This window comes from Rhinolophus sinicus, linkage group LG04 (genome assembly GCF_036562045.2).
Source record: "Rhinolophus sinicus isolate RSC01 linkage group LG04, ASM3656204v1, whole genome shotgun sequence".
Lineage (NCBI taxonomy): Eukaryota > Metazoa > Chordata > Mammalia > Chiroptera > Rhinolophidae > Rhinolophus > Rhinolophus sinicus.
This window is the reverse complement of record NC_133754.1, coordinates 106,390,256-106,418,251: the sequence shown is the minus strand read 5'-3', so window position 1 is coordinate 106,418,251 and position 27,996 is coordinate 106,390,256. Positions and strand designations below refer to the sequence as shown.

General features: G+C 36.6%; 2 protein-coding genes across 6 annotated transcripts in view; one reads left to right on the top strand and one right to left on the bottom strand.

The window, feature by feature from the left end:
- CENPP (centromere protein P) overlaps positions 1 to 27,996 on the bottom strand; it is a 261,592-nt gene that overhangs the window by 149,825 nt on the left and 83,771 nt on the right. For all 5 annotated transcript variants that reach the window (XR_012495646.1, XM_019713830.2, XM_019713829.2 and 2 more), the window contains exon 5: positions 21,372 to 21,468. Coding sequence is in view for 4 of the 5 variants with exons in the window: in XM_019713830.2 (XP_019569389.1) it covers positions 21,372 to 21,468 (97 nt within the window). In the remaining variant the exon portion in view is untranslated. The remainder of the gene's footprint in view (positions 1 to 21,371; positions 21,469 to 27,996) is intronic.
- On the top strand, positions 8 to 17,391 carry OGN (osteoglycin). Its single transcript, XM_019713828.2, has 7 exons — positions 8 to 209; positions 1,229 to 1,477; positions 3,648 to 3,741; positions 10,904 to 11,062; positions 13,216 to 13,418; positions 15,412 to 15,507; positions 16,303 to 17,391. Exons 2-7 carry the CDS (start codon positions 1,289 to 1,291, stop codon positions 16,471 to 16,473), a joined length of 912 nt encoding a protein of 303 aa, XP_019569387.1. The 5' UTR covers positions 8 to 209; positions 1,229 to 1,288; the 3' UTR covers positions 16,474 to 17,391.

Below are 27,996 nucleotides of genomic sequence, written 5' to 3'. Positions count from 1 at the left end.
GCACCACACACTGTATTTCACCCCGAGAAAGAATGTCGGCAAAGATCCCACCACATGGAAATTGCTTCTAAACTGCTGGGCCCTGAAATTCTGTTCTGCAGTCTGAAATCACTCCACAGCTTTCCTCATTCACCCTCCCACTTGGATTTCTGCACAGGCATGAACATCTATTGAGAAAAACCACAAAAAACTTCAAAATAGCTACAACGGTAGGCTCTATTTTCACATTTTATTCTAAATAGCATTTAGAAGATGTGACTCATCTAACAATGCGAATAAATGTAAAGGCTATTTCTAATTGTTTTTCAAGTTTCAGCTACATTGAACAATTATTTTTAACAAGCACTTTAATATATACCATTGCATAACTTTAATATCCATGCAGGCAAGAACAGGGTGCTGCAAATGTCGTAAACCATGTTATTCTTAATTTTCAACCATTGATTTTTGACGAACTGGCATCTACAATGCAGCACCAGCAACTCTGAGTGATTGTGTTTGAAGTTACTACTTTAAAAAAATGTCTGAAATGCGCACTACCAGATAAAACCCACTGGGAAGCCCTTCCTATTACATCCTCCTGAATCCTTGATTAAAGTTCTATATTTTTCTAGTCTGCAATACTATTTTTTCATTTTTCATAGTTTAAATTTAAAAAGCAATGCTATTAACTAAAAACAATGATATACATGAAAATTTAAAAATTAAAGAAAATTTAAATTATGGCTTTTATTATATTTTGTGCCACCTAAAAGGAAGTGCTAGTGACTACTTTTCATAACGTTAAATTTAAAGTCTAAGTTTTAAAACTTTTCTTGGAATTTGATTTTGTTCGTACCAATACAAATCAAGTGTTTTTATAAAGTAGAAAAGTTGAAATATGATATTTTAAACTCACATGAGACAGGATCTTGGGTCTTCATTTTAACTATTTATACTACAGGTATCTGAAGACAATTTCAAAAGCATACAAGTACCTTTGTTCAAGGTACCTAATTTTTAAGAAACTGAAATTGTCAACAATGTTTGGGTTTTTGATTAAAAAATAAATAAAACCAGTTTCTGAAACTGTTTTTCAGAATGTCACTGATACATAAAAACTTACAGCATCTAATTAAAGATCACTAAGGGTTAAATACTTGTTCTCTGGTCCCTACTGCGTACACCCTGCCAAAAAGTCCTCTAAGCTTTTAAATGTTGCTTCGATGGTCTGCATTTTTATTTCCAGGGAAAAAAGAGTATTATCCCAGCCAGCAGGCCACTAGCTTAATAACTTCCAGTCACCTTAATGTTTGTTAAAATGAAGACTCTGCAGTCCACACTTCTTCTCCTGTTACTGTTTGTGCCTCTGATAAAGCCAGCACCACCAACGCAGCAGGACTCACGTATCATCTATGATTATGGGACAGATAATTTTGAAGAAACCTTATTTACCCAAGATTATGAGGATAAATACCTGGATGGAAAAAATATTAAGGTACCTTATTTCTACTCTAAATTTAACTTCTAAAACAGTCTAGCCCATTTAAATGCATGTTTTTGTTTTTTTCTAAGAGGACAGAAAAAGCACTTTATGTGATTCAAAGTAATTGAAAACATAAAAATAAGTGTCTCTAAGATTATATTTTTAAAGTATGCATGCCTCCTAAATTAATAAATAGTACCTATGGCAACCGAACAGTATCTATAGTAACCAATACATAAAATTTAAGGAAAACTAAACTTTAAGATGATCCCTGACCAGTTGAGATTTATATGTTAAGTAGTGTTACACAATGCCCTACATTTGCATATCACACTGCCTCAAAACAAAATAGGAAAAATGTTTATTAGGAGAAATAACAATGGATTACCAGCTTAAGTGTATTATTTTAGGAAGTAGTGGTTCAAGAAAATAAAAAAGTACTGGTTATTTTGATATGTATAGTATTTCACAATAATTTATATATGTCAACTATACACAGTACCAAAAGAATGAGAAACTACTTAATATGCAGCTTTCTTTTTTAAATCAGTTTCAATAATTTAGACTCTGTCAATTTGTACCAAGTATCCGTAATTGTAATTGAGTAAATACTATACCAAATCTTTCCTACTCCACTTGTATGAGCTAAGCAATTACTTGTGGCTTTCTTGGCACACAGAAATGAACACTGGGTAAGGAAAAAGTTAATACAGCACATAAGTATCTGTTGCCTGCCTACTGTGTTTGACACACATACACACAAACACAATGGAACAATGAGAAACACAGCCAAATATATAGCAATGTTAATTGCTTCAAAGTGCTTCTCCACTATAAATAAGATGCAAAGATTTTAAGAGTGACCAGTTATAACTATGTCTTTCTCTCTCTCTCCTTCTCTCCCTCCTTCCTTCCCTTCTTCCTTTCCTTCTTTTCTTTCTAGTTCACATGAGCAAATGTTAACAGTTTCTTTCAATGGGGTTATTAGTTAATATACTAGTATTATTCTTGGTCAAAACTAAGACAAAAAATATAGGTATCACTAGTCATAGCTTCAAATTAAAAAGAAAAAGCCCATCATAATAAGCTATTGGCTTACATGAATAATTTTTTAAATTAGTTTCAGGTGTACGAAACAATGTAATGATTAGACATTTACACCCCTCACAAAGTGATAACCCCCCTCCCACGTGGATAATTTGAATCTATCGATCGGTTAAAAGAATACTTTCAAAGTTCCTAGTCCGAAAATGTAATAAGTAAAATAAGTTATCTGTTTCATTTATTTACGTTGCTTTAGAAGTCTATCTTAATATAAATGCAGGAACTAAGATATTTGTGAAAAGGAGTAGAATTCAACAGCACTTAATACACAAACAGAGTGGAAGGGACTGTTGAACCAGACCACACACAAGAGAATGAAGGAGTCAAGGCCAAGACTAAAGGTGGAAAATGCTTCCAAAGGGTAGAGAAACCAGGACTCCACATAACATACTTTAGTGTAAGGCAGAAAACATTCTCTCCCAGAATATGAGAGAGTAAATTATAAAGACCCCAGTTCTCCTAGAGCTAATAGCCTGGCACGGTGGCCAGTGGGTAGGCAGGAATAAAAAGGACTCCAAGGGCCAGGACTTAATAGAGGCACGTAGGTAGTTAAGGGTCACTTCCAGAAGAGACAGAAAGAGTTTACATGACTGGTTATTCTGCTTTAGTTCTGTTCAACATGGTAGAATATGACATCAAGAACTCAGTTTGGACAAGAACAATAAAGAATAGCTACTTTACATAAAAATAATCTCAAGACACCATTTTCATTTTAGGCTTCACCTCAGAAAAACTTTAATTCCAAGTCAGAGAATTCTCTCCTAGTTCCCATTTGGAATTTCAATATGTTCAACATTTAGGAAGCACTGAGTTTGGCTTTTGGAGATATAAAAATAAAAAAAGACCTAGTTCTTTTATACAAGAAGCTCACAATATGGTATAAAACCAAGCAAAACAAATATTTACATTATAATTTAATAATGATGAAATAGAATTATGTATAAAATCCTACTGCAACACAAAAGAAATGCCATTAACTGTGACTATAAGAAGACAGATTTTATCTGTGATTCCCTCGGTTTTATAGTCAAAATTAGACTTTATCACACTTGACAATAAATTTTGATTTTTCTAATAGGAAAAAGAAACTATGATAATACTTGACGAGAAAAGTCTTCAGTTACAAAAAGATGAGAGTTTAACACCATTACCCACCAAGAAAGAAAACGATGGTAAGTATGAATAGTTTATTATCTAATTATTTTAAAGAGCTTTAAAAAACAGCTTGTAATGGAATTTTATTTGCTATAGTAATCAAAAATTGCCTCAGGATATAGTAAATCCAAACACTGGAATTTTATCTACTAGATAAAATCCAACAGGTATATTAGGAGTGCACATCTTATCCCGTCCCATGTAATGAATGAGGAACATTCAAGAACAATCAAGGCTTAGTCCAAGTTTAGCCTTTAAAAATTGTCTTTCTGCCTACATAAAAACAATTCAAAAAATAGTTATTAAATACCAATTATCTTCAAACACAGTCAGTTCCTGACTTAACGATGATTCAACTTGATTTTTCAACTTTATAATGGTTCTAAAGTGGTACTCATAGTAAATTACATGACACATTCAACACTTTATTATAAAATAGGCTTCATGTTAGATAATGTTGCCCAACTGTAGGCTAATTTAAGTGTTCTGAGCACATTTAAGGTAGGCCAGGCTAAGCTATGATGTTCAGTAGGTTAGGTGTATTAAATGCATTTTCAACTTACAATATTTTCAACTTATGCTGGATTTATCGGGATGTAACCCTATCATAAGTTGAGGAGCATATGTATTATGTACAGTCTTAGGATAAGGTAAACAAAATGTAATTCATGCCTTCAAGAAACTCACAGAAGAGATGGCTATACAGACTGACCCTGACTTATGATAGTCAGTAGTTAGGCATATCAAAACACTTTTGACTTAGGATATTCTCAAGTTTCAGTTTATCAGGTATAACCCCATCGTAAGTTGAGGAGTATCTGTATATAGTCATGTTGTGCTTAATGCTGGGGATACCTTCTGAGAAATACATCATTAGGTGACTTCATCCTGCAAACGTCAGACTCACACAAACCTGAATGGTACTACCTACTACATACTTATGGCTTAGCCTATTGTTCCCAGAGAGAGAATGATGCCATCAAAAGACATGGCAAATAAGATGGATGAGGCTGCTGCCAGTGTAATATGAAATGCTGTTTTACAGCAAATATTTTTTAATCAGCAGAAAGAGTACATACACTAAAATAATGACAAAAAGTATAGTGTAGTAAATACATAAACCAGTAACACAGTCACTTATTTTCATTATCAAGACTGTACATACTCGTATGTGCAATATTTTTATACTCGTGGCTCAGTATGTTGGTTGTACACCAACATCACCACAAACTATGAGAAATACATTGTGCTACGACCTTACGAAGGCTACGACTTCATTAGGCAATAGGAATTTTTCAGCTCCCTTCTAACCATATAGGACCACCTTCGTATATGTGGTCCATCACTGACCAGCATATCATTATGTGGTACATGACTGTACATAAATAGTAATAATGTACATTTCAATTAAAACTATAGAAAATGGATAACAAACTACAAAGTCCTACTTAATAGTTCTTATCTATTTGGTTTATTCTTGCTCTATCACAGAACATTGTTTCACATGACAACATGAAAAAAAATCACATACTAATTTCTATATTTCTACAATAAAATTAAAATTGACCAAAAGAGATAATGTATCTTAAGAAACCCGAAAAGTGTCATAGCACAAGCCTTGAACAAATGGAAAGATATTCCTGGCTCTTGGATAGGATGACTCAGTATCATAAAAATGTCAGCTCTCCCTAAATTTATAACAATAAACTTCTTTAAAGATCTGGTAAGATTGATCGCAAGTTCACATGGAAAAATCAAGCCCGCACAAACAGCCAGGAAAACACTGAAAAATGACAGGCACCTGCAAGAACCAGATGTGCCACACATTAGAACATACTTCAAAGTTTCTACACTTTAAAAAAGTGTGATACTGGTGCATTAATAGACTAGAAAGTCCCGAAACAGACAGAAATATGCGTAGAAAATTAGTATATAATAAAGTCAGCATCTTAAATCACTGAATCAAAGATTATGTGTTTTCGAAATGGTGCTTGGACAACTGAGAAGTTGATTAAAAAGGGATACAATTAGATCTATACCTTACACAGACAAACAAATTCCAAATAAATTCGAGTCTAAATGTAAAAAGTGAAACCATACAAATACTAAAGATAACGTGGGTGTGAGGTGCCTCAAAATCTAGAGACAATAATAGAAAAAGAATCATTAAATTTGTCTCTATAAAATGAAACTTCTGCATGGCAAAAAAACAGCATAAATGAAGTCAAAGACAATGGAAAATTGAGAAAGCTATTTGCAACTTATACCACTGATAAAGAATTAATATCTCTAATTTATTTAAAGAAAAAATAAAATAAAACACATAAAAATCCAGGAAAAGGAAACTGACCAAAAATCCATTGGAGAAAATAGGCAAAAGAGATGAACAGACAATTCACTAAATGATATAAAAATGACCCTTAAACATGAAAAGACGTTCAACCTCACACACTGCGAAATGTAAGTAAAAATTACATTGAAATAGCATTTTTAACCTATCTGAAAAGAATTAAAAGTGTGGCAATATATTACTGTATCCCATTGGCAAGGCTATGGGGTGTCAAACTCTGTTACAATTCTGATGAGAATGCAAACTCATACAACACTTTTGGACAGGAATTTGGCAATATCTAACAAAATTAAATATATATTTATTTTCTGACATAGCAATCAACTTCTAGGAATTTACCCTAAAGATAAACCCCAAAAGTAAGAAAATACATATTCAAAATCATTGAAGCATTGCTTGCAATTGCAAAACATTGGAAAGAATCTAACTGTCCATGCCTTCAAGAGTGGCTGAATCAAGTATGGTACCGCCACACAATGGGATACTACGCAATTGTAAAACTAAATAAGGAAGATCTCTATGAACACATGGAATGATTTCCAGAATACGTCATGTGAAAAAGCCAAAGTACAAAAGAGTATCTATAGTATGCTGCCTTTCGTCACACAAGGGAGGGGATAGTAGAAGAACATATACAGGTATCAGCTCACCTGTGTGAAAAAGAAAATCAAGAAGGGTAATGAAAACACTGAGGCTAATTACCTACAGGTTACAGATGGGACCAGTGGCAAAAAGGAGGAGGAATGGGAAATGAAGGGTATTGTGGGGAGGGCAGTGACACTTCTCTGAGTATACACTTTTTGTGTAGATTTGATTTTAGAACAATGATAGGTTTCACACAGGCAAACAAATACATTTATAAATAAAATTAAGAAGGATAATATCTGGGTGGCCGGATGGCTCAGTTGGTTAGAGCACGAGCTCTGAACAATAGGGTTGCCAGTTCAATTCCCACATAGGCTGGTGGGCTGAGTCCCTTGCAACTAAAGATTGAGGACGGTGACTGGACTTGGAGCTGAGTTATGCCCTCCATAACTAGATTGAAGGACAACGACTTGGAGCTGATGGGCCCTGGAGAAACACACTGTTCCCCAATTAAAAAAAAAAATTTCAATGATAACATAAAAAAAACCTGAAATACAAACAGAAAAATAGAAACTGAATTCCATTTCAAATGAATAACATAACACACTGAGGTGGCGGGGTGTCGGGGCAATCTAATCCAAGTACACCTTGAACACAGTATTTTGACTATGTACCTTCAGGATAAACATAAAAAAGAACAATAGACAAATACTAAAATTCCAGTGAATAGGTTTGTTTTCCACAGTGTTACAGGTTAGCAACAATAAAACAACTTAATGTTTGTTCTAGGACTGATCAAAGTAAAGTAAACACACTGTGATAAGCGAACTAGGTTTCTCAGAATCCGAGAAGAGTGTTACAAATATGGAAAGGGAGAAGGCTAGAATGAATACTGTGAAATTGAATTGGAATGGAAGATAGTACCATCAACTCATGGCTTGTATACAGAAATAGATATAGATGTGTTTGTCTCTCTGTGTAAGTGTGAATGTGTTGTGTATATATGTATATGTTGTGTGTGTGTATATGTATGTCTATATGTGTGCATATGTGTATAAATATAGTTTATACCTATACACGTGTGTATGTATGTGCATTATATATGGAGAGGACACAAATATACATACTTATATTTCCTAGCTCTCTCTGCTGAAAAAGCCTAAAGCAATGAGATCCCAGTAGCAATGAGCATGTGCACATCTAGATCTTGGTTTCTAAATACCACTCCCTACTGAAAGTAACCAGTACTCCTTGAAGAAATAGCTGATTTCAGGCTTGAGGTAGGAAAAAGGCAAGATTGGTCTGGGACATCTTATGAAGCCAGAAAATAAGGAAGTTTTCAAAGAATAAAGGAGACATTTAACTTTTAAAGAATTAATCAAAATATTAAATATACATACGTATATATTTGCAAAAGATGTATAAAACCTGTACAGTAAAATCTAGATGATAAAATGCTGAGAGAAATTAAAAAGACCTAAACATATGGATAGATATATTGTGCTCAAGTACAAGAAAACTCAAATGTCATTAAGATGGTAATTTTTCTTAAATTTATCTGTAGATTCAATGCAATCCCAATTAAAATCCTAGGTTGTTGGTTTTTTTTAATTAAGCTGATTCTAAAATTTAGGTGGAAATGCAAAGAACCTATAATAGTCATAACAATGTTGAAGAAGAATAAAGTTGGGGGATTTATACTATCTATTATAAAGATATTGTGGTATTAGCATAAAAATAAACAAATAGATGAATGGAACAGAACAGAGTCCAGATATAGACTTACACAATATGGCAAACTCCCTTTTTACAATGGTGGCAATACAATTCAATGGAGAAAAGATAATCTTTTCCAAAAAATGGTACTGAAAGAACCAAATAGTTATAGAAAAGAAAAAAAACTCTAACACTTCCTGACACCATATATACCGATTAACTCAAAATGGACCCTATATCTAAATATAAAGCACTTAAACTACACAACTTTTAAAAGAAAACAAAGGATAAAAACTTAGTGGTTGGCAAAGATTTATTTCTAAATAAATAAATAAATAAATAAATAAATAAATAAATAAATACCTGACTGCCAAAGATTTTGCACAACTATAGAGAAACCAATTGTTCTTCATTAAAATTTAAAATGTTTGTTTTTCAAAAGACATTGATAAGAAAACAAAAAGACAAGTCACAGACTGGAGGAAAATATTTGCAAAACATAAATATGGTAAATGACATATCTATAATGTCTTATCTTATAATTCAATAATAATAATAATAATAATAATAATAATACAAAAATCCCATTAAAAAATTAAACAGGCACAAGACATAAACAGATACTTCACCAAAGAAAATTTGTAGATGGCAAATTATGTAAGAAGATGCTTGGCATCATTAGTCATTAGGAAAATGCAAACTAAAACACGAGTTACCACAACACACCTTACTTGATTCAATGGCTAAAATTAAAAAGTCCAACCATACCAAATGTTGGCAAGGATATGGAGCAACTGGAACTCTCATGCAGTGCTGAAGGGAATAAAAATGGCACAACCACTTTGGAAAACCATCTGGGACTTTCTTCAAAAGGTATATATATACCAACTCAGCCATTCTACTCTTAGGAATTTACCCCTAAGTCCACACAACTGGTACATAAATGTTTTTAGCAGCTTTCTTTAAAATAGTCAAAAACTGGAAACCGAAATATCAGTTAGAGATGACTAAATTGTGTATATTGACACAATGGAATACTATTCAGTAATAAAACGGAACGTACCACTGATGCAAGCAACAACAGATGAATCTCAACATAACTACGCAGAGTGAAAGAAGCCATACAAAAGAGCATATATTACATGATTCTTTTGATATAAAATTTTTGAAAATGTAAACCAATGTATAACGACAGAAAGGAGATCAGTGGTTGCTTGGGGACAAGACTGGGAGGGAGGAATTACCAAAGGGTGTGAGAAAGTTTTGGAGGTGATCGTTATGTTAATTATCTTGACTGTGGTAATAATTTCATGGGTATATACTGTCAAACGCTTATACAAGTTAAATATGTGCAATTTATTGTACATCATTTAACCATAAAAAAAGCTGTGGCAGTATAAAAAACATCTTAAAAGAGCTTTCATTGGCTAATCTGTGACAATTGACTATAAAAATAACTATGATGGTAATGTATTATGACCCATGGGATGAGGAATTTATAAGTTCATACTGACAGAAATAAATAAGAAGGGAATGGTCCACCCTTAACCAGAATGCCAATAACAAGTATAGAAAAAAATGATGGAATTAGAAAATTATTATTTAGCAACTATCTTAGTGATAAACAATTCAGGTAAGAATCAATGGATGATAAAACTAGTGGGTGAAAGTTTAATGACAAACCAGCTGATTAAAATCTCAAAGTACTTCTCTGGGAGATACTTATTAATTACAAAGTGAAAAATATTTACTTTGCAGAGAGAGAAACATGGTGGACACCTAATGAACCAATGACCAAAGACAGCATTATCAGGAATGGATAGGTACCGTGTGCTCCTTGACACATGGCACTGAGGACCCAACATCATTTCCATGGTATTCTTGCCAAAAATGGGGAACCTCAGACAAAACTTAATTAAAAGACATTCTGCAAAATAAATACCCTGAAAAATAATTTTTTTAAAAAAAATTAATTTTTTTTCAAAAAAGTGAAAGGTATGAAAAATAAAGACTGAGAAACTGTTCCAGGTTGACAGAGACAAAAGAGGCATGACAAGTAAACGCAATGAATGATGGTAGAGTGAAACGGAATCCCAATGGTGCCTACGATGACTCTAATTTGCCAGTTAAGAGTCTGCTTATATAACTAGTGGTTTCTAAACTTGTTAGCTATCACCAATCTGAAATATGTTTGTGCCATACCAAGTGATAAATTAAGCTTGTGTTTATCTTAAGTCCGGCTTTATGAATTTTATTGGTATTCAAATGAAGAAATCAATTCAGCAATTAAGGGATCAATGAAAAAACAGAATAAAAGAGATTGTGGATTACAAAATCTAAAATAAAATTCTGGTGAATTATAAATTACAATACAACACAGTTACTAGCCCATCATACCCATGATATCTTTCCTACTATCACCTATAATTCTGTAAAGTATCTTTTCAAAATAGCAAAAATGTTGCCACTAGAGGCCAAACATTTTTAAACTACTGTTTCTATTTTTATGATTTTGTGCCCCAATTTAGAAATGCCTACGTGCCTGTTGTGTGTTTGTTTAAGTGGCTCTGTATACTGTGAAGAAGTCGACATTGATGTTGTCCCACCCTTGCCAAAAGAATCAGCCTATCTTTATGCACGATTCAACAAAATTAAAAAGCTGACTGCCAAAGATTTTGCAGAAATACGTAAGTCAGTTTTATTTATTTTATTTATTTATTTATTTTTTAAATTTTTATTAGAGTTTATTTGAGCCAAACTGAAGACATGCTGGGAAGCAAGACCTCAAATGCTCCCTGGAAGTTAGTTTTAAATAAGATATCAGTATTGATTGACTCATGTTAGCATTTAAGTCACATAAACACAAGAGTAAGCACTTGTGGCCTGTCACTCCCAGGACAGTCTCTGCTGGAGTCCTGATGTCCCCATCACATTTCACAAAGATCGGAATCTCCTTCCCATGCAGAGCTCCTGTCCTCTTTCTCTGCCGGTGACGTTGGTGTCTCTGTTGACAGCCAGTCTAACCCACAGGCAAATGCCTTCTCAACCCCAGTACTTCCAGATGCATTTGCCTCAGCCAGTCAGTAGCACCAACCTCGTCAGGGTGCTTCTCCAACGTCTTATTTTCTACCTTCACTATGAAAGCACAGAAATAGCTTTTCCTTACTTTAACTCATGGTTCTTGGATATGGCTGCACGATTAAAAGTATCTGGGGAAGCACTGTAAACTGCTGACACCGGCTTTCATCCCCAGAGGTTCTAATTTAGGTCTGGGGAGAGGCCCAGGCATCACCATGAAACACAACTGAATGCCTCCCATGATTCTAATACGGAACTGTACTGAGAACAGCGCCGTGTAATTCCTTCCCAGGTGGTTAACACCCGGCCTTCTGACATCCTACCAAACCTTACAACCACCCGCCTCTAGGCTGAGCACCAAAACCCTGCACTTCCTCGGTGCCTAGTCCCAGTCCTGGATCACCAAGCCCTAAGTTTTTCAGATTCCTGTGTTGTCAAGTGCTTCTGAAGAAAATCAAACCAAGAAATGCTGGCACCGCTGCATTTACACAACGAACCATAACTGGGCTCAGGCTGCCACCGCTAGGTAGCAATTTATTTTCAGCCCGACTGGCTGAAGTAGTTGTTCCCATCATTTGTGGACTGCAAGTTTCCAAACTCACCTACTTGCTACAATTGATTTGTAACTCCACTTAACATCTGCCCCACTGTCACAGTCATTGGCAGATATGTGCACAGTGGCAAAAGGGAAAAATGGAATTCCCCAGCCACGGTCGAACAAGGTGGTGCTCTGATCTGTTGTTTCTGCTTTTATACTGTAAACAAGAGTCCTGTTCAGTTTACTTAGTGCCACATTTTTCACATTATTGTACTTTTTGCTGTTTAAAATGGTCCCCAAATGTAGTGCTGAAGTGCTTTCTAGTGTTCCCAAGTGCGAGAGGGCTGAGATGCGCCTTACGGAAAAAATACATGTGTTAAATAATCATCAAATGCGTGTTATAGTGCTGGTGGCTGTTGAATTCACTGTTAGTGTATCAACAATATATACTAGTAAGTCATCTTTTAAAAGAAACACACATAAAACTATATAGTACTGATTAGCTGATGAAAACGTGTGACCAGATGCTCGAAGGCACCTAGACCTGTATTTTCCATAGGAGCAATGGTTCCGTATCTACTAATTCAGTGTTTGCAGCAATTTTATAGATACGACTATCTCAAATGGCAAGTAACTATATTTTCTAATCGCCCCAGACAGACAAAAGTTATACACACATATACACACACACTGAATTTCTCTTAGCTTGCATTACTTTAACAAATTAGGGAACATTTTTGTCTATTGTTGTTAAGCAGAAAGGCACCGAGAGATTAAGATAATATACCCACAATGACAATGCAACACCCCAGTACTTCCAAAATATCCCAAAATATTTACAGGATTCTATTCAATTACTTGTGCTGCTTATGTTCCCTGACTTGCAGCAAGAATGTCTTTCAAACTGCCTGAGTATCCTGAGAATTCACACAGAGAAGGATTGAAGGACTCTATTAACTTGAAGTTCCCTTCCAAACCTGAGATCCTAGGACTCCAGTGAGAAAGGCCATCAATCAGTGTCAACTATAGAATAGATAGATGCTCGGCATCTATTCATTCAACAAAATTCCCCAAGCTACTAATTGCAGACACTCTACTAGACACTAAAAATAAAAGATGTTTGAATGACCTGTTAAACAAATGCTTTCCTTCAGTCCAGACAAAGGAGAATTTAACTTCTTATTTTGTATATTTTCTGTATGTTTTGTATGTTTTCCTTTCAAGCTAACTTAAGAAGACTCGATTTTACGGGAAATTTGATTGAGGACATAGAAGACGGCACTTTTTCAAAACTTTCTCTGTTGGAAGAACTTACACTAGCTGAAAATCAACTACTAAAACTTCCAGTTCTTCCTCCTAAGCTTACTTTGTTTAATGCAAAGTACAACAAAATCAAGAGTAGAGGGATCAAAGCAAATACATTCAAAGTAAGTATTTTAGAGCATGACTGCACACAGTGTCAGTTTTCTACAGCCAATAATCACATGATAGAACATGATAAAAGAAAGAGAAAAATCTCCATTAGAATTTGGTTTTATGTATTAAGCTACTTCAATTTAATAAACAAAGACATTATTTACATAACAAATAGCCATACTGTTAGGCTCACTCTGTCTAGTTTATGCCTGTACCTCACTTGAAATTATAGAACTGTTATCTTGTTTCATGGACAACACTGTGTCCCATCTTTTCCATCTGTTCACTCAGCAAGTATTGATTTGTACAGACATGGTTCACACCCTCGTGGCACCAAGACTGTATAAAACCTCAAAATGGGAATTTTTCCTGTTTCTTTTTCCTTACAATATTAGTAATTTACAAATGCCAGAAAAAACAAAGTTCTAGAAGTAAACACTGAATTTTACTTTTAATACTTAAATGTATCAGGCCACAGAATTCTGTAAGGAGGATTTCTTTTGAATTCCACATGGCATCTGATACAAAATTGTGCATGTAGCAAAAATTAAACACATTTCTTAACTTAGTAATTCAAGAAAATATATGTAGAGTAAATCACCTAAATGGGAAGGTGATCTGCTCTGATTTGGGTCACCAGGTTGTCTCAAAATGCACAGTCTGTGGAGAAGTAATGACCTCGGCTGAGAGCTGATGTTCTCATTCCAGGCCTGGAAGGAGCCTCAGATGAAAGGGTCATTCTACTGTTGGCGACAGACAACTTCAGTCAAAAGGAAGATTTGTAGCTTCTAATGAGAAGCACCTCAAGCTATCAAATAGTCACTGTCATAAAGTTTATGATAATCACACAAGTGTACAATCTGCCAGAAATGTAAAACTATTTTTTCTTTTCTTTTTGTCTACATTTAAAGAATCCATTTTCAAATTTAAGGGATTATCTGGAGACACATCGAAGTTCCTCAGAATTTAAGGGACCCTTAGGGGACTTTTAAAAACTGGACTCACTTTAAAAACAAACAAAAAACCCTGTAATTTGAAGCTATGTAATTTGAGCTGGTAGGCCTTTTACTAACTGGCATGTTGAGACCTACAGGAACTGTGAACACTTCAGAAAAGAAATGTTTGAATATTTTGGATTTTGCACATGCATTACAGAAGGGATTCACGGCAAGCTGGCATAGAAATGATAAACTAAGCTACTCTGTAGTTTTGCTTAATGCCCTGGGCTGCAAAAGCCATTGGTAAAATCAGGTTACTCCAACCTATGCAAAGAGGCTCTTTGGGTAAGGTATGGTGGATGATGGTAGAATGCTTACGAAACAATCAAAATACCAGCAAATTAATTCTAAAAAAACAAGATTAGCAAATTCTGCCATAGGACACATATCAAAGAAAGTTAAAAGATTAATGTCAGAGGAAACTACATCTTGAAATCATATTATAAAATTATACACAATACTGGATTATTGATGATGAAGGGTAACCCAATATTAGGCTCTTAGGGGGAAGAGTCATAACTTGAGAGGTATTTACTAAATTGCTTTGGGAAACAGCTTACTAATAAGCACACACATCTGTTAGGAGTGTTCATTTTGCTACAAATTGGAGCTAAAATGGGAAGTTCTGGAGGCTCAGAGAAGTTATAGCGGCACCAGGATCCAAACTCAATCCTGCAGAGGACTGACCTCATCAGCTGTGTCTAAGACAAACTCGAAGCCCTCAGAAACTGGCACGAGGGTTGAGCCGGGCACAGCTGGGTATTCTGAGATGAGATAAGTGGACAGAAATGTGGGAGTGCAGCAAGGCTCTGCTGCCCGTCGTAAAGGACCAAAATATACAATTTGCAAAACCAAAACAATCCCAAAGCCAAATAATGATTAATAGTACTGATATGTGTCTATATCAGTATCTATGTATATATCCAAGTGTACATATATGTGTGTGTTGAGTTTGAATCTTGTGAAGAAATGCAAAAAATACAACAAAAGTGCCTTTTCCTTACAGAAACTGAATAAGCTATCCTTCCTCTACTTGGACCACAATGCACTGGAATCCGTGCCTCCGAATTTACCAGAAAGCTTACGTGTAATTCATCTTCAGGTATGATGCCCCTTTCACAATCTCTGACTTCAATTTAAATCACTAAGGGTCAGTCTTATGACTCATTAGGAAACTCACATTCTCAGGTAAAGTCTGCCTGTCCCAAGTATTCCTATTGAGCCCGATGCACTCTCCTGCCCTGGAGCCCCGGCTCTGTCCGGAGCAGCCGGAGCGGCCCAGCAACACTAGGTGTGAGTGAGCTCTGCTCTCAGACCAGGGTTTGTCTCCAGCTATGCATTAGTATTTCCGAGGGATTCTGGCATGTGGACTTAAATTTAGGGGACACGACGACCTCTGGCTTCTGTTTCTTTCTCCAAATAGCAGTAAATATTTGCTTTTGGAGACTTTTCAACTGAATTTATTATCCAACATCAACTTGTGGTAATAGAAAAGTGAAGAGGGAATGAAAATAAACTAAAATTGGTCTTTCAGCATCACCAAAATTCCTATTTACTGTACTTCTTTAAAGAATATTTAAGGACACAGTATGCATTTTGAGTTGATACTCTAAAATACGATACATTTTCCAGCTGGTATAATCTTAGACTCAGAACTTTCCATTAACATGGATATTACTCGGAGTAACAACAAGTAATCTGTTCTTCCAAGGTCACACTATAGGCTTTTAAAAAAGGCTCAGATTGCACAGAGAAGATTTTATTATCATGGATACACAGTATGCACAATGTTTTAAAAAATCATTTTTTAAACAAAATATTCTGTGAGATCCCACATACATAGTATACCAAAGGTTGATTTCTGATATCTGAAAAATGTTTCCTTTTTATTTTCCAGTTTAACAACATAACTTCAATTACAGATGACACGTTCTGCAAGGCTAATGACACCCGTTACATTCGGGACCGCATAGAAGAGATACGTTTGGAGGGAAATCCCATCATCCTGGGAAAGCACCCCAACAGTTTCATCTGCTTAAAAAGATTACCTGTAGGGTCATACTTTTAACCACTGTCAATGCAACATATAAACTAAAGTACACATGTACGTATAATCTGTCTCAACAATGGCTAAAGGAGCATAAATATTTGTTTAATATTAACTTTGTATCCCACTATGAAGGAATTTTATGTTTTAAGCAAGGATGTTCAAAAAGCTCACATATAACAAGTAAAAACTAAGACTGAATCTCTAAGTTGAAAACAAAGTAATGTGAAAAATATTTAAACAACATTACAAAATCCTTGTTGTTTATAGTAGAATGCCATTTAAAAGGTATGTTTTTATATAAATACTCAAATTTAAGAAGCATTATTTCTATTAGTAAAGAAGCAAGAGGATAAGTCCAAGAAACTTATAACTGTTTGTCTTATTTGGCCTTTACTGGATCCAGAAAGAATTTAAGGCTAATGTTCCAAACCTTTGAAAAGATAAATATTCCCAATGATCTCCCATTTTTCTTTTATGATTCACACATTGTTAATTATGAAATAGAAACTCTGTTGTCTTTCTATTAAGGCAGCTATTATATTTTTATTTAGCATGAGAAATAGAGCATAGTCTCATACCTAGGAAACACTTTCCAAATAAAGTGTAATTTTACTCTCTGATAAAGAGCTAATATAGTAACGCTCAAACCTTTTCTGCTTTGTAGTCACACAGTTAAAGGCTTTAGTAAAATAGTACAACATTTTCTTTTATCTTTATATTAACATTCTAAATCTAGTATAAAACATTTTATGAAGTCAAGCAGACCAAAATCAGTATGCTTATTAAAAAAAAAATCTGAAAGTGTATCCCATTTTTCAAAAAATAGCCATGAAGTTTTCTATTGTAAAGCCTTGCAAACATGATAAATACTGCAAACTATTTTCTTTTACACTATAGGAATGAGACTCTTATTAATAAATTTGTCCGAATATAAGACATGAAAACAAAATGAATTATGTGGTTTATTACACACTACCGTGCCACCAACCAATACAGATCCATGGTCATACAAACAGACTGTATATTAACAAGAAAGCTTCTGAGCCACATCTTCTAAAGACCCATAATTAACTAATACATTTAACGCTGAGAAATCATCTTTAATCTAATACTGATGATTTATGATAACACAATGCTGTCAGATTGAAGTTCCGAAAATAACTTTCCACTTGCCCAAACCTCACTCAAAAGTCACAATCTCCACATGGCTTTGGGGTTACAATACAAAATTATCAGTGCTTTAGAAACATGAGTTTGAACTATGTATTTAAAAATTACCAACACTGTTTTCAACATAAATTACACATTAGAATCAAGTTGGTCTCTGTATACTATTTCCAGAACAAATACGTATTCCTAGATTTAAGCATTTGCCTCTGTTTTCCCTACCTAAAATGACCTATCTATTTTCAATTTTTCCCCAACTTTTCAATGACCCCAAAATGAAACTTTTTCATTAAATGATCTGTGATCTCTTAAGGCCACAGTAATTACCCCATAACACTCATTCACTTGTTTTGGTAACTGATAATCATAAATATTGTACTGCTTTCTCATTATTTTATATGCATGCCTCATTTCTCTATGACTGAAAGCTGAGTACACTAAGCACATTCAATATTCTCTTTATACTTTTAAAGTGCTTAGCATAAGAGTGAGCACATTTGATTTGAATATAAAACAAATAGTGCAAAATAAAATCCATTCAAACAGAAGAGCCCTGTTTTACTTGGAAAAATAGAATCTTTGAACCATTGCAATCTTGATTAAATCAACAGAAATAAACTGTATCTTTATCTGGAATAATAAATTTGATAAGGAGCCCTGCGCCATGGGACTGATACTGAGGAGAACGGTCAGCGGGGACGCCCGTCACATTTCCAAATGCCAGACAAATAATATCTTATGTTCTTTATATAATTTAACTTAAGGAGAAAAAAAATCATAAAATAACTCTCAAATTTTAGAGAATTTAAAGGCCAGAGGTTTAGATAAAATAATAATTCGAAAAGAGCACTGGGGAAAATTCTGAATTATAGAATTATCATTAAAAAATAATTTTGAGACTTCTATATAAAAAGAAGACATGAACATGGGTACCTGACAACCTTTTATACATCCTTAAGTCACAAATAAAATAATGAGACAGTAAAAACATGCTGATCTCATTATCTTAAATAGATATTGCTTCATTCTTGACACTGATAATTAAAGAAACTGAGGCTTAAAATTAAAAATATTTTACCCTTAAAAACATTCCCGAAAGAAACTAAAGAAGACATGCATAAATAAAAGGACATCCTGTGATCCTGGATTGAAAACTGAATAGTTAATATGTCAGTATTACCCAAAGCAATCAACAGCTTCAATGCAACCCCTATCAAAGCCCCAGTCACATTTTTCGAAGAAATAGGAACCTAAAATTCATAAGGAACCTCAACAAACTCCAAATAGCCAAAACAAATTTCAAAAGAACAAAATTAGAGGACTCATACATCCTCCTTCCAAAATGTCACTACAAAACTACACCAGTCAAAAGTGTGGCACTGGCATAGGGACAGACATACAGATCAAGGGACTAGAACAGAGAACCCGGAAACAAAACTGAGCATATATGGTCAGATGATTTTCAACAAAGGTGCCAAGACCACTCAATATAAAAAGAAAGAGTCTCTTCAACAAACAGTGCTGGAAATCTGAATATGCACATGCAAATAAATGAAGCTGGACCCTTAGTTTACAAAGTGGATCAAGAACTTAAACTAAAGAAGTAAACTACAACACTCTTAGGGAAGAAAACAGAAAAAATTTTATGACATTAAATATTGCAATGATTTTTTTGGATATGACATCGAAAGTACAGGCAGCAAAAGAAAAAATAAATTGACTTCATCAAAATTAAAAACTTTTGTGCAACAAAAGACATTATCAAGAGAATAAAGAGACATTTTTTACCAATTACATATTAGATAAGGGATCAATATCTAGAATATATAAAGAACTCCTACAACTGAACAATAACAAAAACCCCAAACGACCTGATTCAATGGGCAAAGGACTTGAATAGGCATTTCTCCAAAGAAAACACCCAAATGGCCCATAAGCACATGAAAAGATGCTTAGCACACTAATCATCAGGGAAATGCAGATCAAAACCACAATGAGATACCACTTTACACCCATCAGGTTGGCTCTGACAAAAAAATTAAAAATCCCACCGCAAATCACAAATGTTGGCAAGGACGTGGAGAAAGCAGAAGACTTGTCCATTGCTGTTAGGGATGCAAAGGGTGAAGCTGCTGTGCAAAAGAATCTTAAGTTCTTCAAAAACGTAAATATAGAATTACCATGTGATCTAGCAATTCCACATACAGAACGGAAAGCAGGGACTCGAACAGGTACTTGTACACCATTATTCATAGAAGTATTATCCACAACAACCAAAAGGTGGAAGCAACCCAGGTGTCCATCAACAGATGAACAAATAAACAAAATGTGAATAGATGAATGTTATTCAGCCTTAAAAAGGAATGAAATCCTGACCCACGCTACAACATCAATGAACCCTGAGGACATTATGCGATGTGACATAAGCTGGGCAGAAGGAATACATTTAATTTTTCTGCTTAAATGAGGTAGGTACCTAGAGTAATCAAATTCACAGAAACAGAAGACAGAGTGGCAGTTCTCAGGAGCTGGGGGAGGAGGGAACGGCGAGCTGAGTGTCATGGGGACAGAGGGTCAGGGAGGGATGACGAAGAAGTTCCAGAGACAGACCCTGGTCAGGGCTGCACAGCCATGTGCTTCTTTCTTTCTGGCAACCGTATGACCAGCTCACAGAAGCACCCTACCCTCCAGAGGAAAAACACATCAATTATACTTCCGTACCTGCCTTGAAAGCACTTGAAGGCCAACTGGCTTTGGAAACGGGGCTAGCACTCACATTTCCCACAACCCGTCCAAAATTATAAGTAAAACAACCACATTAGGTGATTCATAACCATAACCTCCACCATATTCCTCAGTCATTTGTGAAGCAGATCTATTTGATAGTTCCGGTGCAAGAGCACCTGCAAGTCAACAACATAATCATGAGAACTGCTCAAGGGACCACGGTACAGGTACAGGATAGGTACCCGCACATTTTGTTCTAAAGAAAACCCTGTGCCTGACAGATTTCATTAGCTCAGCCAAATACAATGCTAATAATAATAATAATAACAATCCAAAATAAAGGAGAGTTATTACCAGCCATAAAAACAGCAGTCTTGACCCAGTTTGGCTTGTGAGGGCACCCAAACAGTGAGACATTATTTGCTGACTCTCAGTGCTGCTTGTGTGGATCACTGCTGTCAGTAACTCAATGCTATCCACCTAAGTAGGACCTGGGGGATTACAATACAGCCAAATGTAATGCTAGCTATGCCAGAAGACAAACAAAGGGAATAAAAAGGAGCCTTTGAATGAACCAGCATCAGACTTAAGAAGCACCACTTTACAAGAATGGGGGGCTTCAGTATTTAAACTTGAAATATACGATAATTAAGAAGGTCAAAATACAGTCTGGCTCAGGAAGAAAAGATTATAATGCTCTGTGATAAGCCTATCGTGACTGTATTCTATATTAGCATTTGTCATTGTACTTCAAGTACCCTTGACAGAATAATTTTTCAAAATATGTGTTATAAAATCAATAATATAACTATATATACTTCCTTCAAGATATTCTATCATATGAGATTCAATGACTTGTACAGAAGTATTCCATCTTCATTTATTCCAAACAGGCAAATTCCAAAATCCCATGAGAACAGTTTCTGTTGTTTAAAAACTTTGAGAATGGTATGCTAAATCCCCAAGTTCACATGAGTTTTACTTTTTCATATATGTTTAAATGTAAAGACTTTAGACTCTACCTTGAAATGTTTAAATGTGCGCTTCCGATAGTCACACCACTCCATAAAAAAGTGTAGGCTTCGGAAAAACATAAACAGATCTCTTCTTTCTTCTGCTCTGTAAGAATAAAGAAATTCTGTGATTAATAAATATCATTAAATGAGAGCCCCAGCCTGGCTTTACTTGTTATTACCGCTTTTTATATATCCCACTAAAGCCAAAAAAAAGAAAGATCTATTTCTCCATACTGAACTCTGCACTTTTGATTTACGTGCCCTGTGTGATTGCTAATGTGGCTTTCTCAGCCTGGAATGCCCTTTAGCCCATCTCCAAATGTTTAAATCCCACCCATCTTGCAAGCATCACTCAAATGCCATATTCTCCTTGAAATCTTATTTGATGACTGTGGTATAATAAAGAGGGTGCCAAAAAATGTATACACATTTTAAGAAAGGAAAACTGTATTAAAATTGTAAAACTCAATATATACGGATAACAAAAAATGAATACAATTCACATTTGACTTCTGCAATTTACCATCAGCGTCCAGACACTTCTGATTATGGCAAAGTACTGTTTGAGCAACGTTGACCAAAGTGTCCAATTATATATATATTTTTTGGCACCCCCGGTATATCTTGTCTTTGTCCCCAGTTGCTGACACAGAGCTTCAAAAACCCTTAAAATTCCTGAGTGAGAAGAGTGCCTTTGTTATGTTGCTAGTGACTCAAAGTGGTCCCTAGCCACCTCAGGACAGGGGCTGGTCACCACAAAAATCAATCAACCATTTGATTAAAGAGACTGACACTTTGGACCAAGCAGACCTACAGGGAGGAGAGTGGGCAGGAGGGGCTCCAGCACATGGGCAACCATTTCATCAATGATCCCTATGTAAGGATGGAAACCCCAATTAAAATCTGGGCAACAAAGCTCAGTGGAGCTTCCTGGTGGGTGAACAAACACAATGACATGACTGGAAACTGATGCGCATGGATTTCATGAGAAACAGCACAGAAGCTCTACGTTTCACCTCAGGCCCCAACCCCACCCAGGCCCAGACCTTGGCCTATTCGTTGCTTCCATTGAGCTGTTTCTAGGTTGTAGCTTTTACAATAAAACTATAATTTTAATATAGCACTTTCAGTGAGTTCTCTTGAGTCCTAGCAAATTATCAAATCTTAGGGGATTGTGGGGATACTCAAATTATAGCCAAATAGGTCAGAAGTTCAGGTGGCCCCTGAGACTTGTGGCTGGCATCTGAAATGAGGCATCTTGTGGAGGACTTGGTCCTTAACCTGTGTGTCTATGTCTGGATTGAACTGAATTAAAGGACACTCAGTCAGTGTCAGAGAACTCTTGTCTGAAAAATGACCTTACCCACCACACCACATGTCCCATTCCAAATTCACTAAACATGATTTCCTTTCTATGCCTATGAGCTCCCATAGGAATTTATCTTAATTCTCTTAATATTATACCTATTGTTATATTGACAACACAAACACAAGCAACTTATAGGCAACATACGTGTACGAGGTCTGACAATTACGTTAGTGAACTTGCCAACGTGCGCTTACATTGGCAGCACTGTACAAACAGCTCAATAACGTTTCATAATCTCGGTATATCAGTGTCTTACAGCTCTGTTTGTGTCGACATGTGGCAGTGTGTCTTGCTGATAGAGTTCATTATTGTTGTTGCATGTTTTTGTGTGCCATCGTAAGAATGACAAACAGTTAACCAAGTTTACTATTTGCAAGTGCTGAAAAGGCTGCATGAAAAAGTTAGACCACCTGAACTTTTTGTCAACAATTCATGGCTCTGGCTCTTGCATCACGACAACGCACCAGCTCACACGGCACTGTCTGTGAGGGAGTTTTTAGCCAGTAAACAAATAACTGTATCAAAACCCTCCCTACTCACCTGTTCTGGCCCCCAATGACTTCTTTCTTTACCTGAAGATAAAGGAAATATTGGAGAAATGGCTGCTTCCATAGTCTACAGTCAGCTATTGGCCGCTGCCACCCTTAGGAGCCACCTGCCCCGGACGGCGCTGCGGGCCGCTGCCCAGGTTCTGGGAAGTTCTGGATTGTTTAACAACCATGGACTCCAAGTACAGCAGCAACAACAAAGGAATCTCTCCCTACATGAATACATGAGTATGGAATTATTGCAAGAAGCTGGAGTTGTCGTTCCCAAAGGACACGTGGCTAAGTTACCAGATGAAGCTTATGCAATTGCCAAAAAATTAGGTTCAAAAGATGTTGTGATAAAGGCACAGGTTTTAGAGGAAAAGGAACATTTGAAAGTGGCCTCAAAGGAGGAGTAAAGCTAGTTTTCTCTCCAGAAGAAGCAAAAGCTGTTTCTTCACAAATGATTGGGAAAAAGTTGTTTACAAAGCAAATAGGAGAAAAGGGCAGAACTTGCAATCAAGTATTGGTTTGTGAGCGAAGATATCCCAGGAGAGAATACTACTTTGTTATAACAATGGAAAGGTCATTTCAAGGTCCTGTATTAATAGGAAGTTCGAAGGTGATCGTAGTGATATTCAGCAATGAGGTGTGCAGCACTTTTTCCAGGATGAGTTCGTGAACTTAATTGTCACAACTCATATTAATTTAATCATTCATTCAATAAATGTGAGACTAGAGTCCCCATTCTAGTCATGCTGGAGTAAGCACATTTCATCCACAAACTTCCATTAACTACACTTTAGAACCACTGACATAACACACAGATCAAGTATTGGAAGACTGAAGTGAGGACGGAAGGCAGAATGGGCAGGCACTTCAGGAATTAATGGAGGACCAGGTGTTAAGTTCCATAGGATTTATTTTTGCCTCCTGTATACATATTCCAAATCAATCCTGGAGCACACTGCAACCCAGGACTGCCATAGGGTAGAGTTTAAAAAAAACAAGGCCAGGGGAAAGACTGCTCCCTCTAGCCAGCAGAGGCCATGAAGATAAGAAGAGGGAGGACACTTGTCTTGCTGATGATTTTTTTGGATTTGACACCAAAATCTAGAGCAACAAAAGCAAAATAAACAAGGGACTACGTCAAACTAAGAAGCTTCTGCACAGTAAATAAAACCATCAACATACTAAAAATGCAATTTACGAAATGGAAAGAAATATTTGCAAATCATGTATCTGATACGGGTTAATATCCAAAATATATAAAGAACTCACACAATACAATAGCAAAAACAAAAACAAAAACAAAAACAAAAACCCATAATGGAACTCACAGATATAAACAACAGATTGTTGGTTGCCAAATGTGGCGGGTGGGGGTAGGCGAAAAGGGTAAAGGTGGTCAAAAGGTACAAACTTCCAGTTACAAAATAAATAAGTCATGGGGATATAATGGACAGCATGGTGATTATGTAACAATGACACTATATCTTCTAGCTTGAAATTTAAACCTAGTGTAATTAGATTTGACAGTGTAGTTTAGCTGGGACTTTTGAAAGTTTTTCTTTTCTTTGCTTTTCTTCCCTCCCACCAAACCTTAATGATTTTGTTTACTATACATTACTATACGAGCTGGTTTCCATGACTGTTTACTCCAGGCTGTCTGCATACTAGGTTCAATGACCCTGGCTCCTCAAGAAAACCTCCAGGACACTGACTTGAAAGTTTTCACATCTGCATTAGATCCGCTCCTATCCCTGAAACACACCAGCCTCTGGGAAGCACCTATTTCCAGGACTTGCCTGACCAACTTCCCCTTTCCTTTGTTCTGCCTCTCCTTGTGTGCCTCTAACACTTCTTGGCCATGCTGGGAGAGAGGGGACGGCCCTTGGACAGGAGTCCTCCATCCTCCCAGAATGCCAGCATTTTGAATAAACCTGTTTTTCTTTCCACCAACCTCATCTCTCGAATTTTGGCTTTCATGCAGAGAGCAGCTGGACCTTTAGCATGGTAACAATTATAGTTAATAACATTGTATTGTATATTTGAAAGTTGTTGAGAGTAAAATTCATCCGAACATCAGAAGAAAAAAAGTTGAAACTGCGTGTGGTGATGGATGTTAACCAGACTTACTGTAGTGACCGTTTTTGCAACATACACAAATATTGAATCATTATGTTGTACACCTGAAACTAATATAATGTTACATGTCAACCATATGGCAATTTAAAAGAAACTAGTGTTCAAAATCATGCAATTTAATCCACTGAACATAATGTAAGAAGAGAAGAGGGAGGAGATGCAGGACAGAACTCTGACACAGAAGAGTTGCTGAGGCCTTTTCTCCCATTTGGGCGACCGGCACTGCTGGCAATAAGCAGACACCAGGAAAAGCAGGGCCCTCACTTCCTGACCGAACGTGCTGCTAGGGGACTGTGGGAGGAAGTTCTGCCAACAAGCCCCACCGGACACCAAGCAAACTGGAGGAAAGAGGGAGTGCTATTCTGTTTCCACTAGAATGGCTCCCACAAACACATGTGGATGAAAAGGGGCCACATACTAAACCTGACAAGCTCAGTGGAGGCCCGCATGGCAGGCCCTACAAACTCAGAGACTGAAATTAAGCACATAGGAAGGTCTGAATATAAAAATCTTTAACTAAAAGAGGGTCATTGCTGGTAGTCATGTCCTTGTGTTGCAGAAAAACGGCAAGGACCAAGAAACTCAAGCGGCACGCAGAGATCAGGGAGAACACAGCTTTATTACGCCAGCAGGCTCAGCGGGATCCTTCCCAAAAGACTGAGCCCCCAGCAAGGTTTTGAGCAGGTTTTTATGGGTTGGGGACTTCGAGTCGGGGAAGGGGTAGGTGTCGTCTGGTGATTGACTCAAGGTGTGGCTTGGAGGGGGCTACGCGGAAGTGGGCTGGGGCTTAGGCTGGGGACCTCTCTCTCCGCTGGGGCCACCATTTTAGGTCAGTTCCACGTGGCAGGGAACCATTTTAAGGTCAGTTTCCCCATCACTTGGCCTGTAGCATCCATCAGCCTGTCTATTGTTTTTTTCCCATCTGAGATAATATGCCCTTAGAATGTCAGAGTAATCCCCTTTCCCAGACCACTCAGGGCACAGCTCACTGCACCAAAGAACTGACCACAGAACCCCTCATTGTTATCTTGTTCCCCAAATACCATCTCTATGTGCTGTAAATGTTAGTTAACTATCCTTTACCCACCAATGTAAAAGAAGTGTGTGTCTCTCCATTTCACTTTTTATCCAATCCCAGAGATTTCCCCACTTTGCTTTCTCCCACCCACTTAATCTACCACCAGTGGATTTTATGTAACCCTGCTTATGGCTCCTCCTTTGATTCTAATGTATAAATAAGCTGTAAAATTGCCATTCTCCAAAGCATATTTTTAATCCATTGAGATTGTGCTTCCCAGCAATTTTCATCAGTTTTAGTCAAATAAACTCATTAACTTCTCTACAGGTTTGGATGTTTCTTATCTCAACACACAGTAAGATACTCTAAAATTTTCGCACTGTCGACAAAAAAACATCCAGCCTAAAAGAAAGCTTATAAGAGTTTATTTGAGCCAAACTGACAATTGCAGGAAGCAAAATCTCAACGTATTGAGAAAATGCTCCGCAAAATGGCAGTTTATAGCTTATTTTATACATACAATCAAAGGAGGAAGGTTACATGAAATCCACTGGTGGTAGATAAAGGGGATGCAAGAAAGCCAAGCGGGGAAATCACTGGGATTGGATAAAAGTAAATTGAAGAGACAGATATTTCTTTCACATAGGTGGGTGCAGGATAGTTAATAGTTCACATAGAGATGTTAATCAAGGGACAAGAATAAAAATGAGGGATTCTGTAGTTTCCTGCTCTGGTCTGGAAAGGGGGATGACTGACATTCCAAGGATGTCAACTCAGGAGCAAAAAGACAATAGACAGGCCCACTTAAGGTGAACATTGACTTTATGAAGGAAGCTTCAGGCTAAAGATGTGATTTTCCGCCATGGCTCACCTTAGTTAGGATATTTTATAACGCTCACACCATCCTATGTGGTTATTTTCAGTCTCCTGAGCTTGTCAGATTTCACCCTTGGCCCCTTTTCCAACCTCAACACCCTACACTAAGCGATCCCAAGCACAGAGTAGGATCAGAGCAGAAACCTGAAAAAAGGGATCCTTTGTATCAGGGGATGAAGTCATGAGATAACCACCAAAAGGCCCACAAACAAATCTGACCAGAAACAATAAAGCAAAAACAATGCTGAGAACTGAACTATGGTGTAGAATGCTGCCCAGAATTCAGATTCTCAGGGGAGTGTACAAGAGGGGCAAACCAAAAGAGCACTCTTTAAACTATCGCACATAAAATTTGTGGCTGCTCGCTCGAGGGCCGCGAAGGAATTCACGAGTCAGGAAGAAATACAGAAGGAAGATTTATTAAAGGAAGAGAAGAGTCTGCTGGAAACTACTGCAAACTACTGCGTGGAGTCTGTTTGGTCTCAAGTTTTATATTTTCTAACCAGGATGTAAATTGCTTCGGCCTGTAGTGGAATTTTCTATTGAGTTCAGCTTTGTCCATTGGGGCGAGGGAAGGTGAAATTAAGCTGGTTACGGCAACCTTTGCATATGTTACATAGATGTAAGTTGGAGCCAGGAGTGGATCCCACACAGATGCAAAACCTCTCCCAAGTCACAGGTCCAGCACTGGGC

Bases quoted from the DNA above. Each gene is read 5' to 3' on its own strand.
- OGN (XM_019713828.2), top strand. From the start codon at position 1,289: ATGTTTGTTAAAATGAAGACTCTGCAGTCCACACTTCTTCTCCTGTTA. The intron at 3,742-10,903 runs GTAAGTATGAAT...GCCCCAATTTAG, and splicing joins CACCAAGAAAGAAAACGATG to AAATGCCTACGTGCCTGTTG. The intron at 11,063-13,215 runs GTAAGTCAGTTT...TTTCCTTTCAAG, and splicing joins CAAAGATTTTGCAGAAATAC to CTAACTTAAGAAGACTCGAT.